We start from the raw sequence: 16,822 nt of genomic DNA on the forward strand, positions 1-16,822 counted from the left end.
TCTATCTGGCTCTTACACACCGGGCTAATATTCTCCTGTCCTCATCACCTCAGGACCAGGTACTAGACCACTCAGGACAGTCTTACACTTCTGCCCACTGAGATTATTCATACTAGCCAATCCGAAGGCTGAATACCCTACCTCAACCGTTTATTCCCACAGAAGCCACAGTAAAACCTCTTGTTCATATTTTCTTCCCAACTCCCTCTGCCTTCTGAACAACTCTGATATTTCCCTGTGTGGTCCCTCTACATGACATGTCATGTCTCCTATTTCTAGTAATCTGTGAGTATAAAAACTTCTTCATTTATGACAGCCATTTCCATGTCTATCTTGCCATACCTGATTAAAACAAATCCTGAGTACATTTTTAAACCTCCATTAAGATTGTACCTATCTTCTGTAGATTTTTTCAGATTTAACTTATAGTTATTTTAATTTTTTATTGAGTGAAGTGCTCACATCTTAAGTGAATGAATTTGTACATATGTGTGTACCCACATAACTACTATCCAGATCAAATATAGAACATTTCCAGCACCCAAAAGGCTCCCTTGTGCACCCTCTCAGTCAATACTCTTCACCTAAAAAGGTAAACACTATTTGGACTTTTAACACCATATATTAATTTTGCTTATTCTTGATTTCTTAAGGAAATACACAGTATTCTTTTGCATCTGGCTTCCTTTGTTTAACATCTGTAATATCTGTCCCTGTTGTTAAAGAACTATAGTTGCTCTTTTTCACTGATTCATATATTTCAGAATATGAATGAATATATTTATTAATCCTGTTGTTGATGAACACTTAGCAATTATTAATAAAGCTACTTTGAGCATCCTTGCACATGTCTTTTGATAGATACAGGTCTTCATTTCTGTTGGAGTGGATGCTGGATCATAGGGTGACTTACGTTTAGATTTAGTAGATACTGACAAATAGTTTTCCAAAGTGGTTCTACCAATTTATACTCCTACTATAAATATATTTGAATTCCAGTTGCTCTACAAATTCAAAACTTGATACTGTGAGTCTTTTTCATTTTAGCCACCATGTGCCATAATGGGACTGTTCCTTTCGTCATCATCGTTTTGATTATTTTATTTTTTTGTGGGGAAATTTCTAATGATTGATTGAATAGCTTTAATGGCTAAACAACTATTAAGGTTTTCAATTTATTTACTTAAAACATTCATTTATTTAATTATTTATTTGGCTGCACCGGGTCTTAGTTGTGGCACGCGGGATCTTTGTTGCCACATGTGGCATCTTTTTTAGTTGCGGCATGCGGGGGTCTTTAGTTGTGGCATGTGGGATCTTTAGTTGGGGCATGCGAACTCTTAGTTGCAGCATGTGGTATCTAGTTCCCTGACCAGGGATCGAACCCGGGCCCCCTGCATTGGGAGCGCAGAGTCTTAGCCACTGGACTACCAGGGAGTGCAGAGTCTTAGCCACTGGACCAGCAGGGAAATCCCCAAGGTTTTCAATTTATGCTGAAGTTAGTTTTGTTAAACTTAATTTTGTTGGGAAATCATTTATTTAGTCTAAGTTTTCAAATGTATTATCCTAAAATGGTTCATAGTACTTGGTCTTATTTCTTAAATCATAGCTAAATCTGTAACTTACGAGTTCCTTTTCAATTCCAATATTGGTTTTTATGCCTTTTCTCTTAGATTAATCTTGTCTGATGCCCATTCCCTTGGTCACTGTGAAAAGAACCAGATTTAGGTTTGGGGGATTCTCTATTGTTTCTTTGATTTCTATTTCACCCTTATCTTTATTATTTAATTACTTCTATTTTTCTTTTGATCAAGCTTTCTTTTATGTCCTTTTCCTGACTACATAAATTGAATGTTTTAGCTCATTCACATACTAATTTTATTATTTTTTTAATAAATTTATTTATTTTTATTTATTTATCTTTGGCTGCGTTGGGTCTCTGTTGCTGTGCGCAGGTTTTCTCTAGTTGCGGCGAGCAGGCTTCTCATTGTGGTGGCTTCTCTTGCTGCAGAGCACAGGCTCTAGGTGTGCGGGCTTCAGTAGTTGTGGCACGTGGGCTCAGTAGTTGTGGCTTGCGGGCTCTAGAGTGCAGGCTCAGTAGTTGTGGCCCACGGGCCCAGCCGCTCCGCGGCATGTGGGATTCTCCCGGACCAGGGCTCGAACCCGGGTCCCCTGCATTGGCAGGTGGATTCTTAACCACTGTGTCACCAGGGAAGTCCCTCACATACTAATTTTAATACATGCAAAGGAGACTAAAAATTTTCTTCTGAGAATATCTTTGGCTGCAGCCCACAAACTGCAATATTTTTTATATCACTCAGTTCTAAGTCTTCTAATTTTCATAATTTCTTCAATGGTCCATGAGTAGCAAGAAGGATGATTTTAAATCTTCAAACATACATGATTTGGGGGTGGGGGTGCGGGGTTGTTATATATAACTTAATTATACTGTGGTCTGAGAAGGTGATATGTATGACACAAATATTTTTATCTTTGTCAAAATTCATGCTTTCTGGCAGAGTGAGGTAACAAATTATAAATGTTCTATGAGTGCCTGAAAGAATGTGAATTCTCAAATTGTTGGCTACAGGGTTCCATACATACATCCATTAGATCAAGATTATTAATCACTCAACTCTTCAGCTTCTTACTTTTTTGTTTCTTAATCTCACAATTCTAGTAAATGTGTAAAAGTGTTCCCTGTATGATTACAGATTTGTTCATTGAAATTTTGCTTTCTTTAAGTATTTTGGGACTAAATTATTAGATAAATAGAAGTTTAGCATCTTTATAGCTTCCTGCTTAAGTGCTACCTAAACATTATATATATGAGTTCTTTTTAACTCTAGTAATGCTTGTTGCACTTAGAACTATTCTGTGTGATATTAATATAGCTATATCTACTTTGTTTTGGTGACTATTTGCCTGAAACATTTCTTTTCATCCTTTTGAGTTCATTTTTTCTGTGTCCTTATGTGGTTTTCTTTTTCTTTTCTTTTTTACAACATTGTGTTTAATTTCTGCTGTACAGCAAAGTGACTCAGTTATACATATATATATTTTTTTCATATTCTTTACCATTATGGTTTATTACAGAATATTGAATATAGTTCCCTGTCCTATCCTATACGGTAGGACTTTGTTGTTTATCCTGTGTCCTTATGTTTTAAGTATGTCTCTTATAAACAGCATAAAGCTTAACAACCTCCGCCTTTATACTGGCTTTTTAATCCATTATGATTAATCATCACCAAAAAAAAGTCTTTGCAAAGGTTTTGATCTTTCATTTTCAGAATGCCAATCTTCATTCTAGCTCTTCAAAAAGTTCCAAGCGTCTTCATGTCACATATCTACCTAAAAATCTCAATTGCCTATTTATCCTCTCCAGGTTAAAACACAAATCTTTTGGCATAAAACACAAAGCTATTTACAGTCTGGACCAAGTCTGTCTTTTTCCTCAAATCCTACTACACCTGCCCATTTATAAGTACACAAAACTCCTAGTGTTCTTCAGAAATGATGTTCTTTTATACTTCTATGACTTTGCACATGCTGTCCAGAACGTGTCCATCCTTACTTATTCACCTTATGACAGCGTAGTCAATACCCTACCCTAAAAATCATCTCTTGTATAAGTTCTACAGAGAGAACTAGTCACTCTTTCTCTGTACTTTTTTTTAGCTACATTGTAAGGCTTGTCTTCATGTATTATTATCTTGTTATTTTAAATTATCATGTATAAAAAGCTCATCTGAGTAAGTAAAGTCTGAATTTCAGAATATTTAATCACACAGTTTACATTTGCAATAGCTACATTTGTTAGTGTTTATTATTTACAAAGCACCTTACATTTCTTTTTACATTTATTCCTCACATCAAGACAATATCATCTTGACTTAATAGATGAACAAACTGAGGTTCAAGAAGGTTAAATAGTTTCCCCAAGGTAACGAAGTCACTTAGAGGTAAAAGCTGGCTGTTTGACTCCAAAATCTAAACATTTCCACTAAGTAATATTGCCTACTAAATATATATTGTAACCTGAACTATACTAACCAAATACTGCTGAGAAAATGTTCTTCCAAACTCATTTTAATGAAAAAATGACATAGATGGGATTTGAGCAGTTTTTAGAAGTTTAAATACACACGCAAACAAATATTTATCTATGTATGACAACTTTTCAAAAAACACTTCCTTCATAACATTATTTATATCATAGTATAAATTTTTAAAACATATTTTTGTTGCCAGAGAAGATAAAAATGCAAATTATGATTTTACCCTGTGTAAAAGCTGCTATAATTACATTATTATATTGTAAAATCTCATTAAACCAAAAAATTTTTCATCTTTATTAGTTTAAAAGTTAACATTCAAAGTTAATGGTTATATGGTCAAAGCTAACTAGAAAACTTTATCTTAAGATATGATTTATACAAAATAGATATTTTTGCATTACTTATGTATTCCTAAAGGGAGACCCAACCACACTTTCTCATGAATTTTATTTAATTTCAGAAATAAGTATCATTTCATTGATAATCATTATCAGGCTTTAAGGAATTAATCCCAATTCAAAATGCCAATACCATAAAGTCCACACATGAAATTTTTAATCAAAAATTAAAAAAAATTAATGGACAGAAAAGAACATTAAATTTTCTACTGCCAAATTTCTGAAATTTTTTCACTTCAAAAACTAAGTAGAATTTTAAACAGATACTATATTCTTTGTTTCTCCCCTAAGAAAACAATTATTTGTTTTAAAAACACATACCTCTTTCCTTGTTTACTTTGTTCAAGTAAGTCTACCTTCAGCTTTATACATTCCTCTTGGGACTTCTGCAAACTCTGTTCCTTTTCAGTCACCATTTTCTGACTCTGCTCTAATTTATCTTCTGCCTCTCTATAAAACAAAGATACTTTTAAAGGCTGTTGAAGAGATTATTTCAGGTAGGCAATAACAGTTCAACATCAGGAATTCTATTAGTTTAAATCACTGAGTTAAGAGAAACATATATTTAACAAGAGAAAGAGAAAAGGCATATTCATCACTTGTGAACTATTAGTTTTCATAAGGAATAAAAGGATACTTCTATCAGATGATAAATATATCTGAAATAAAAGATTATATCCTATTTAATGATCAGATACATTTCAGAAGCTAGATAAGTATGACTGTTATCACCACTATATCCACTGATTTTTCTGACAGTTGCAAAAAGCTAAAATGAAAAAGTAGTAAGTATAAATTTTGGAAAGGAAAAACAAAATTCTTTTTTTTGCTGATAATATCATTAGCTACCTGGAAAATCCCAGGAGAATCAAAATAAAAATTAGAATTAATTAAAGGTATGACAAATAGTCCAATTACAAAATAATTATAGTATTATACAAAAAGCAGTAGCCTTCCTATATACTATCAATGAACAGAACAAGAACAAATTCACAACAACCAAAAATATAAAATACCTAGGAATAAACTTAACATATATATTACAAAGAAAATTATGAAATTCTGATGGTCATGAGAGATGACTTTAGTGTGCATCAGAATCATCTGCAGGACTTGTTAAAACACAGATTGCTGGGTCCCACCTCCCAGAGTTTGTGACTCCGTAAGTCTGAGACAGGAACTGAGATCTGCATTTCTTACAAGTTCCCAGATGATGCTCTTACTGCTGGTGCCAGAACTACTCTTTTGAGAATCACTAAAATGGAGCAATATGCTATTTAGTATGCATATATTTCTCTTTTTATTCACAGCAGAAGAGTAAGATAAATTATAAAGTGCCTGATTCCTTGTATTTTATTTCTTGAACTCCCATTGAAGTACTGAGTACATATTACTATGTAGGGCAACAAACGAACTAGTTCATATTAATGAAAACACATAAATAAGCATCTCAGCTTAGATTTAGTCTTTTTTAGCCCCTATATACTGCAGGTATCCTGCAGCCAAGAGGAGTTATGATGGACTGAAAACAGAATCAACAAGTTCTAACTAAGACAGTCTATACACCAATATGGATTTATTGGGGTGGGGGACAAATTTTAACAAGATATGTCAAAAAGTAAAGGTAGAAAATAAATATTTTAAAGCTGTAAGTTTTACCTCAAAACTTTATCTTGGGCTGAAACTTCTGCTTCCAAATTTATAATCTGTTCTTCTAAGATTGGTACATTGGCTGCCTGTTGTTGAGCAGATTCAAGCACAGAAACCTAAAACAAAAAACTTTTAGAGCACTTTCTTCACAAAATAAATTAATCGACTTTGTCCTTAGTTTCTTTTACCATCTGACAGGGGTTCAGTAGAACTCCCCAGTCATTGTTCAATTGTGAAGCTCATCTTATCTATCAATTTATGTGGGCATGTCATCATCACAAGCCAGTCTCAGCATGTAAGTTCCTGCCGTTACCCTCAACTTAACATCCCAAGATAACTGGTTAGTTATTTGGGGAAAAAAAGAGAACCTCTACAGACTAATTTAAAGATAAATTTATCTAAAAAAATAAATTTCACATACATTAGAAAATTAAATTTCAAAGACCAAATCATTTAAAATCACATAAAAATACTTACTGAACCTTGTTATTATTTAAAACCTAATTTTAGAATACATGCTTACTACAGAAAACCTAGAAAATACAGAAAAGCATAGTAATCCTACAACTTGGAATATGAAGAGTGTAGGATGGTAGAAATCCACAACCTAAATGGTGTCTGGAAAAGAATATCAGTAAGAGAACTAATTATCCCCCAAAAAAGGAAGCATGAGATAATAGTACAGGGCATGGATGAGGTCCAGGATAGAAAACTTGGGATATAGTTCTAACTCTGTTGATAAGTCCCTCCTTTTCCTATTCTCAGAACACCAAGAGTCACACGATGGCCTACCAAGAAGAGATAGAAAGTTATTATTATTATCTGGAGAATTGAACAGGAAAGGTTTGAGACTCTTGAGACATTACATGGAATGGTGAGCAGGGATGAGGAAGAGGTAAAAACAAAGAGATTAATAAGGAACAGTCAGCTTCTAGCTTCCTACCCCACCTCATTTGGGGCTACCCCATAGGTAAGAAATCAAAGGATTCTTTGCTGGAGAAACTCAGGAGCTACAAAGAAAAAGACCTCACATATGGATGTTGGATGGGGGAAGGGAGATGTCTCCCTACAAAAGAGCCATCTTCTCAACCATCACCAACAAATGAAGCCCAATGGACAACAAACTTCACCTTTACACAGAGAGCTTCCAAAGAGCATTTAAGTGCCTTCCCTTAAATACAAATAGCCAAAACACCAATATCTGAAAGCTTCTATCACAAAAGTCAGAGGTCAAAACAAAAGAAAAAAGCAACTGGCAGCAGCCAGGCAAACATATACACACACACAAACACACAGAATCATTAAATCTTCAGAGAGCTATGAGAAGATACTGCATCAGGATGTTATTAAATATAAAACAATCAGAGAACATGAAAAAGCTCCGGAAAATGAAAAATTATGAAAGCCAAAAATAAAAGATTCAATAGGATGACAATGTTGAGGAAATCACAGAAAAAGTATCACGGGAAGACAGAGATGGAAAATACCAGGAAAAAACTTGAAAGATTTAGAGTACCAATCCAGGTTAGGAAAGATAGAAGAAAGAAAACAGAGTGAAGAAAATTATCAAAGATTACATAAGAAAAATTTCAGGGACCAAAGGACATAAGATTTCAGCCTAAAAGGGTCTTCATGTACCCAGCACAATAAATAGCAGAGGTCTATTCCTAAAAACATAAATGGAAAAACAAATGAAAAAATATATTACACACTAGGACAAGTAATTCACAATGGCATCAGACGCTTCAGAAACAAACTGGAGGATAGAAGACAAGAAAGCAATGTCCTAAACATTCTGAGGTAAAATAATTTTCAACCCAGAATTCAATCAAGTGTGGGGGAGAACTTAAGACATTTCAGACAGACAAGGAAGCTACTAGAAAACATGCTCCAACTAAAGAAAGAGTAAACCAAGAAAAATGACATGGGATCAATAGACCCAACCTAGAAGAACATCAAAGAGAAGTCCCAGGAGAGCAGCTGGGCAGCAGGTCTGAAGGGCAATAAGCTCAGAGAGAACAAGATGCCAGTCTCCAGAAGTGTAACTACTGTACAGACACTGCTAAAAGGTAAATTATGAATATGTTGATCGGTACAATGGGGAATTTCAGCAAAAGTTTTCCAATAGTGGCACATATGCAACAACAAAGCTGAGACCTGCCCTGGAAAAGGCAGCCTCCCTAAAAAATATTTTATTAGGCAATTTAGAAAATGCTGAGATGGGAAGTAAAACACAAATATCTGTCTTACTGCCTAGAATAAACACTGGTGTATTTACATGCTCAAAGAAAGGAACAAAATGCTAATAGTTCAGTAATTATTAGTAAAACTCTTTTAACATCTCTTAGACTTTAAATAATTAAGCTTCTATGACTTTAAAAAGAATCTATAGTTGATTAAAAAATTAAAATACAATTAATAAACAGAAAAGGTAAACAGACACATCAAAAGAAATCTAAATGACAAACACACTGAAAAGGTAAACTTCATAAGAAATCAAGAAAAACAAAATATTTTTCCCTCAAAGATATTTAAAAATATAGATATGTTTAAAAAAGAAAAAAGAATACTGAATGTAGACAGAGTGCAATAAATGCCTGAAAAAATTATTTCCCTGTGATTTGACCACTCTGGAAATCTATCCTAGAAATAATCCCAAACACCAAAAAAGTTTTATGTTCACTGCAGCAGTTTTTCTCCTTAGGCTCAATAGTACTTTGTTTTGTTTGAAAAGTATGAAAGAAAAATAAAGACCTCCCATAACTCTACTACTTAAAACAATACATCTGAAAAGTAAATAGTGAAAGTTTCACTATGACCCTCCAATCGTTTCCAAAGTTATCAACAATATTGTGGAGCAGTCCTTCTGTCCTTATATTGATATATGTCATATGTATATCTATATAGATACACACACATAGACACGTGCTCATTTTATAAAAAACAAAACAGATTATTGTGTGTGTGCATGTATGTGTATGTGTTTTGCTCTGTAATGTTTTTCTACCACTAAATATTTTAGGTAAGTTTTTGAGTGTTGACTGTGCAGATACTATTCTAAGTGCCTCTACATATATCATTTAAACCTTACAAAGTTCTATAAAAGTCAAACAACTTTGCATTTACCTTAAAAAAAAAAGCTTAGTAGCAATCCATTATATGGATATATCATAATTTACTTTACCATGTCTCTGTTATTGGACATTTTGGTTTCTTCTAATTTTTTGTATACCAATCATATAGAAAAATATAGGAAACCACTTAAACAGGGAAGTTATTAATTAGATTATGGTATACTCACATAAGGAAACATAATGCTACCATAAAAAATGATTGTTGGGGACTTCCCTGGTGGTCCAGTGGTAAAGAATTTGCCTTCCAACGCAGGGGACACGGGTTCGATCCCTGGCTGGGGAACTAAGATCCCACATGCCGCAGGGCAACTAAGCCCATGCGCCACAACTATTGAGCTCGTGCGCCTCAACGAGAGAGCCCGTGTGCCACAAACTACAGAGCCCATGCACCCTGGAGCCCCGCGTGCCATAACTAGAGAGAAGCCCAAGCGCCACAACTAGACAGAAACCCGAGCAGACTGTGTACCATAATGAAAAGATACCACATGCCTCAACAAAGATCCCGTGTGCCACAACTAAGACCTGATGCAGCCAAAAAAAAAATAAGGAAAATAAATAAATAAAATAAATAAATATTTTAAAAAAGAAGTCATATTAAAAAAAAATTATTGGAAAAGCTACATAAATGCATCCAAAACTGCTTAGACTATGTAAGAAGTATAAAACAATTCCAAGAAAAAAAAACTATTCAAACATGTAATATTTAACTACGTAATAAACCAATAAAAGCAGTTTCTAGATGGTGGAAACTGGGTTATCTTTCTCCCTTTTCTTTTTTCTATTTTTGAAGTTTTTAGCAATGAGAATGTATTATTTCAAAAAGGAAGATAAGTAAGCTATATATTTCCTTTGTACACGAAGTAAAACCACACAAATTGATAATCTTAAGATTTTAAGAAGTTCTGACTTATCTAAATGCATAGGCTATACAAGTTCCCCTAAATAATTTTCAGATATTAAATTCACATAAAACTGATTCTATAACATGTTGATACTCTATTATAATAAAAATTATTATACATAACACATTAAGGCAATACAAGGAATATTTTTCCAATTATAAATCTTAAGATGATTACAATTATTTTCTGTTGGCATAGTCACCACTTCAAGAAACATACTTTTGCTCTTGACTGTGTCAATTCAAAGTGGACAGATTCTATTTTAGTCATTAAAGAATGATTCTGTGAGACCAAACAAGCATTCTGTTGCCTAAGTTTATTAAGTTTCTCTCGAAGACTTTTGATTTCCTGATCCACAGGGGTAGAAGATGAAAAAGACATCTGAAAAATGAAAAAGAACAATTTATTTTGAATTATTTCATTAAGCATTACATGTAATTAAAGGAAATAATGAACAATTATCAATAAAATGACTAAGTAGCTCAGAAAAATGGGTTAAGATACTCAAGTCAGTGTTGGTGAGGATATGAGACAATCAGCACTCTTTCCTCCACTGCTGGTGAACATGTACATAAATAAGTTCAGCCTGGAAAAGAGTGGTACACTTTGGAAAAGTTCTTGGTATTATCCAGTAAAGCTGAACATGCTAAGACTCAACAATATTACTCCTGGGTATAAATCTGATAGAAAATTTTACACTTTTGCACCTGAACATTAAAGACATAAAAATGATAAGAAATGAAAATGTCCACAAACAAAATGCATAAATTATTATTTAACCGTTTGTATATTTCTATTATACTCTTTTGAATGTATATTTTACAATAAATTATTTTAACTTTCATGGGAGTTGAGGTTTTCAAAACATGATTTAATTTTATTTTTTTGAATAATATATTTATGCAATTCAGTCAGAATTATATATTTTTAAAAAGTACATACAGAAGTATCATTCCCATCTTTAGTAGATAGGTAACCATTTTTACAAGTTTCTTGTTTATAAATTTTTGTATAACATCAATCAGCAAAAAATAGGAAATTCCTTATATAGGAGAGTCATTAATTAAGTTAGGATCTTAAACCTAGTCTTCTAGTGTTTCCATACGCATATACAAGCAATACGAATTACCCACCCCGCCCCCAATAGCTCCTAATACAAAACCAGAAGAGTATGTATGTTGTTCTGCACCTTGCATTTTTCACTTGAACAACATATCCTGGCAATCTCTCCACAATCAATTCAGTGAGAAACTCCTATTCTTTTTTTTTTTTAAACCCCCTTAGCTGCAGTTTCTATTGCATGCTTATTCAACCAACTAGACAAATGAGATACTTCTAGTCTTCTGTTATGACAAACAGTGCCTTGTTTTGTACTTATGCAGGTACTTTTCCAGAAATGGGATTTCCAAGTTAAGGGTAAACGCATTGTGGTTTTGGTAAATGTTACCAAATGCCTGTCCACTGAGGTTGTATCACTTTGCATTTCTACCAGTAATGTATGAGAATGCCTATTTCCCCCTAATATCACCAACAAAATAGTGTCAAATATCTGGATGTTTAATAATCTGGTAGTGAATTTCTCTTATTATGACTGAGATTGAACATCTTTTTATTTGTTTTAATTTCCTTTTCCATTCATGTCTTTTGCCCATATTTCCCATTGGGTTGATGATTTTTCCTTATTTCTAGGAGCTTTTTACATATCAAAGAGATTAGTCCTTTATCTTTAACAGGTATTACCAATATTTTTCCCCCTCTGATTTGTCATGTAACTTGTGATTCTGCTTAGGGTAAAACACAATGATTTCAATGAAGGCATATATATAATAAAAACAATCAGCAATTTGAATTAGGGTAGAGATCAAATTTCCCAAAATTACATAATCTTTGTAGACATGGAATTTGAATTCATTTTCTAAAATGTAGGCTCAGATAGCTTCATCAAGCAGCTTCCTTACAAAAAGAAAATCTCTCAATTGCTGGCTTTCTGAAGTGGGAAGAGGAAATTTTTATCAAGAAAGAGTATGATGTACATATGCAACCATATGTATATACGCATGCTGCCAATGGGGTAATAAAAAATAGGAGGAAGAGGGTGGAAAAGGAGATAAAAGGGTTGAGTAAGGAAGAGGAGTATACACAGGGAGATAGATAATACGGCCAAATAAAAAAGAGGAAGAGAGAGTGAGTTCAAGACCAGGAAAGATGTCTAACATCGTCCACAAAATTTAGAGATAATGAATGGAGCACCTGATCCAGGCTAAACAGTAAGTACACTTTAACCACTTAATAAGCCATGATTACCTATTACATACATGGTACAGTACTAAAATCAAGGGGGTACAATTTACTTGAGAAAACAAGATATTTAATTGCAAAAAGGTAATAAATATAGAAGTTTTAAAATAGAGTAATACACCAAAATAACTACTCTCTTGTTAGGACAGAACAAGAACCATTATATTTAAATTCAAAGAGTCTGGAGTACTAAAAACTATGGAAAACATGAATAAGGTATTTGAAGAAAAAACTCAAAGAAAAAGTATTTTAAGTAGACAAGTCTAAAACTAAAACTACTTTTAAGTAGGCAGGTCTAAAAATAATAACCTTATCTCTTGGCTTTTTTTGAAAATCAGTACCACTATTGGGCATTTTACAAACTTTTTTATAAGGTGAGTAATTCAAAAGTCCAAGCTGGCTAGGCTGAGAAAGATCTTCCACAACAAGCCTTTCAGACCTTGAGAGACTAGAGGCATAATGAGAATTTTCACTTGGACTAACACTAGAAAAAAAAGAAAAAATACATTTTAGTTCTTAGGTACTTTAAGTATTCACTCTAAATTTCTATACATTAAATAAGAAAACAGAAAGAAAAGCACCTGAAACGTTGCTGAAAATCAGATTCCAGAAATGAACTTAAGGCACTTCAACTGAATTTTTAAATAAACCATAATTAATTTTAAACTAGCAATCTATGTTTCTGGAGCCTCAATGCTAGGATTACTTAAGATTCAAAAAACAGTCATAATAATAAAAGATTAATTAAGCCTACACATATATTTTATACTCTGAGTCCTAATATATTTTTAAAATTTTATTTATTTATTTATTTTTATTTTTGGCTGTGTTGGGTCTTCGTTGCTGTGCACGTTCTTTCTCTAGTTGTGGTGAGCGGGGGCTACTCTTTGTTGCGGTGCATGGGCTTCTCATTGCAGTGGCTTCTCTTGTTGTGGAGCACAGGCTCTAGGCGTGAGGGCTTCAGTAGTTGTGGCACACGGGCTCAGTAGTTGTGGCTCGTTGGCTCTAGAGCGCAGGCTCAACATTTGTGGCGCATGGGCTTAGTTACTCCATGGCATGTGGGATCTTCCCGGACCAGGGCCCAAACCCGTGTCTCCTGCATTGGCAGGCGAAGTCTTAACCACTGTGCCACCAGGGACTGAGTCCTAATATATTAAAAGTCTTAATATGTAAATGCTTCTCTAATAGTTCTTTTTCCTAAACTGAAAGTTATATTCAAATTATTTTTTTAAAAGTTATAGAACATTATTCTCTATTCTGGACACATTAGAAACACATCGTATAATAATGATATTCACACATTTTACATTCATAAATTAAAGTCCTACTCAGAATTGTACACATAATTTTACTCACTCACCTAGATAACTCTTCCCCTAAACTCTGCAAACTCCATTCTGTTATCTTCAGTTCATGTCTTAAGGAAGCAACATTTGCCAGCAAACTTTCTTCTTCATTGTCTTTATTATAGTAGTCTGAGGAACTAGATTCCATTTCCTAAAAAAACAAATGAATTTCTTATACCTTGCCTGAAAGAATCTGTGGTGTCAGTCAAAATACTCTCACACTAATAAAATTTAACTCATTATTTTTCTATTTCAAATGTTGTGAAATCTTTCATGGTTAATTTAAAACAAAGCAAAACGAAACAAAACACCTAGCAACAATGGATTTCTCAGCGTGTTAAGCTATAATGGAAAGTTCAACAGAATTTCAGTGAATCAATTTTTCATTATAGCCAGGGACTAGTTATTAAAGTTCCCCTTTTCTAAGCATCTTTAATCTTCTAACAATTGTGTAAACTAAGTGTTTTTATTCCATGTTAAACATGAAGAAACTAAGAATGAGACAAATAACTTGCTCAGGGTCACACAAATTGTAAATGGTGGAACAAATATTTGAACCTAGGTCATCAGGATCCAAAGATCTTTTAATTATGTCACACTGTAGTTTTCTTATTTATTATAGACTAATTTCAATATGAAGTGTTCAAACTTACATACTCATGTTACAGCTGTGAACATCTGACAAAACTGGTATCATTACAGTCATTCAAATTTTTTTTTTTCTGGCTGTGTTGGGTCTTTGTTGCTGCATGGGCTTTCTCTAGTTGCGGCGAGCGGAGGCTACTCTTCATTGTGGTGCGCGGGCTTCTCATTGCAGTGGCTTCTCTTGTGGCGGAGCATGGGCTCTAGGCTCACGGGCTTTAGTAGTTGTGGCACATGGGCTCAGTAGTTGTGGCTCACGGGCTCAGTAGTTGTGGCGCGCAGGCTCAGTAGCTGTGGCACACGGGCTTAGCTGCTCCGTGGCATGTGGGATCTTCCCGGACCAGGGCTCGAACCTGTGTCCCCTGCATTGGCAGGCGGATTCTTAACCACTGTGCCACCAGGGAAGGCCTCAAAGGTAATTTATTACCACAGAAAGCTTATCCCCTTCTCCCATTCGCCATGGTTATAAAATTTAAAACCACACACTCACATTCAAATCACAACCACAGAGATCAAAATGACATTTAGCAGGTTAACTCACAGAAATATATGAAGAAAAGCTTTTGTTTCTTCAACTGATGGGTATCTCAAGGGTTGTGAAATTCTCTACTAAGTAGCTTTGCACATAAAAAATCATGATAAAGTACCGCATTTTACTGTTAATTAATATACATAATTATCATGAATTATTATTAACAATACAATTAAGATGAAGGCTTTATAATCTCTACTACTCCTATACATCTTCTTGCATAATCTTAAAATTACATTCTTCTTTCAGATCCTATTTACCTTTGTCATTGTAGCATCTCTTTCATCACCCTTCTAGAATTCTGACCACATCTCAAGCTCCAAAAGGTTAGGAGTCTTGTGTATTATAATCAGGACTCTAAGGCACTTAGTGAAACTCAATATTTTCAGTGAATAAATGATGATTACTAAACTGCCCTTCCTTCCCCTCATCTAGCTAAAATAATATGACAAATTCATTCCACACTCAAAATTTCTCAGATGTAGGGAGGAAGATCAAAAAGAAAACTCTCACCTTATTGGAAGAAACTGGCAGGAAATTAAATGAGATGCTATGGAATCTTAGTAGAGAAAATGTTTCTATCCTCTTTCCTCTTTTGTTTCCACAAATTTGCTTCTGCTTAAATGAGAAGACTCTCCCAAACACAAGTCAATGGTTCAGGTCCCCATTCTGCTTTCTTTTCAACATCTCTAGTTCCCTATAGGATGGTGAAAGAAAAAAGGGTTACGAAAATTTAGGCAAATTCTAAAAAGCCATTCGACATTGTTTCAACTAAATCAGGTTTATGTCCAACATCTTCTGTATATTTTCATGTAAGAATTCTCTAACCCTTCTGAGGTATCAGTGAAAACGTTTGCAATGCAAACATATTTTTATTTTCCTAGTAGGCCATTTATTATCTTTAAATAAAGATTCCTGGGACTTCCCCGGCAGTCCAGTGATTAAGACTCTGCGCTTCCACTGCAGGGGGCGCAGGTTGGATACCTGTCAGCGATACCCGCCTGCCGTGCGGGGCGGCCATTTCTTTTTTAAAAATAAATTAATTAATTAAATAAATAAAGATTCCTCCTCCCTTCAACTGACAGTAGTTATGAAGTCTAGTTTCATTGCCTGTACATACGTGGAAAAGCACATCATGCTACCAACAGACCCTGCCTTCTTCTGGCCCTAGTAACAATGCTTTTGTAGGTATACACACGCACACGCATCACACCGAAAAACAAGTGTTCATTATACTCCCTGTATGTAAAAAGATGGGCTGTAGTCGAAAAGTATTCCTCATTTTGGAAGGAGGTCATGGCTTTATATAGTATTGTCCTGTATCAAGAACGCTCAATTTGACAGAATTGGCCCTTCGTTCATCTGGAAGAAGTGGAGGAAAACATGACAGCTTCCTTTCCGATTTTTCGTCAACTAAAATACAACCCTGCAGAGCAGCGTGCGCAGCGAGGGCGAGGACCAGACGAAACGCATCCGAGCGTACCGACAGGGAAAGGAACAAAACTCCTTCAGGTAGGCCGGTTTCCACCCTCCAGGGGCAGTCGCTCACCACCCAAGTCATAGTTGTGAGAGAGACCCACCGACGACGGCGCACGCCGCGCTCTCCGCTGCGTTCGGAAACCTCTGACCCTCTCCCGGACCCCAAGCGTAGAACCTCCGACACACCACGAGGGAAACCAACGAACCCCAGCTGCGCCGAGTTCGAACCGCCGCGGGAGCCGTTGGGGACTCCCCGCCCCGCCGCAGCCCCGCCCGCCGCGAAGACTCTGCGTGAAGCGACGCCGGACGCGCGGGGCCTGTTGGGGATTGTGGTCTGCGAACGCGTCCGAGCCTGCCCACCCGGAACTACATTTCCCACA

General features: G+C 35.1%; 1 protein-coding gene across 9 annotated transcripts in view; it reads right to left on the reverse strand.

The window, feature by feature from the left end:
- The window catches only part of CCDC18 (coiled-coil domain containing 18), a 142,879-nt gene that overhangs the window by 125,266 nt on the left and 791 nt on the right, over nucleotides 1-16,822 (reverse strand). For 6 of the 9 annotated variants that reach the window (XM_082382825.1, XM_082382828.1, XM_082382823.1 and 3 more), the window contains exons 2-7: nucleotides 15,477-15,660; nucleotides 13,804-13,940; nucleotides 12,753-12,927; nucleotides 10,365-10,526; nucleotides 6,119-6,225; nucleotides 4,781-4,909 (exon numbers count right to left, since the gene is read on the reverse strand). In XM_082382825.1, coding sequence (XP_082238951.1) covers nucleotides 4,781-4,909; nucleotides 6,119-6,225; nucleotides 10,365-10,526; nucleotides 12,753-12,927; nucleotides 13,804-13,937 — 707 coding nt within the window. In that variant the 5' untranslated portion in view covers nucleotides 13,938-13,940; nucleotides 15,477-15,660. Of the gene's footprint in view, nucleotides 1-4,780; nucleotides 4,910-6,118; nucleotides 6,226-10,364; nucleotides 10,527-12,752; nucleotides 12,928-13,803; nucleotides 13,941-15,476; nucleotides 15,661-16,446; nucleotides 16,471-16,543; nucleotides 16,808-16,822 lie in introns of those variants that run through there. The other 3 variants (XM_082382822.1, XM_082382824.1, XM_082382830.1) reach the window with 3 other exon arrangements.

This window comes from Balaenoptera borealis (genome assembly GCF_965194805.1).
Source record: "Balaenoptera borealis genome assembly, chromosome: 1".
NCBI lineage: Eukaryota > Metazoa > Chordata > Mammalia > Artiodactyla > Balaenopteridae > Balaenoptera > Balaenoptera borealis.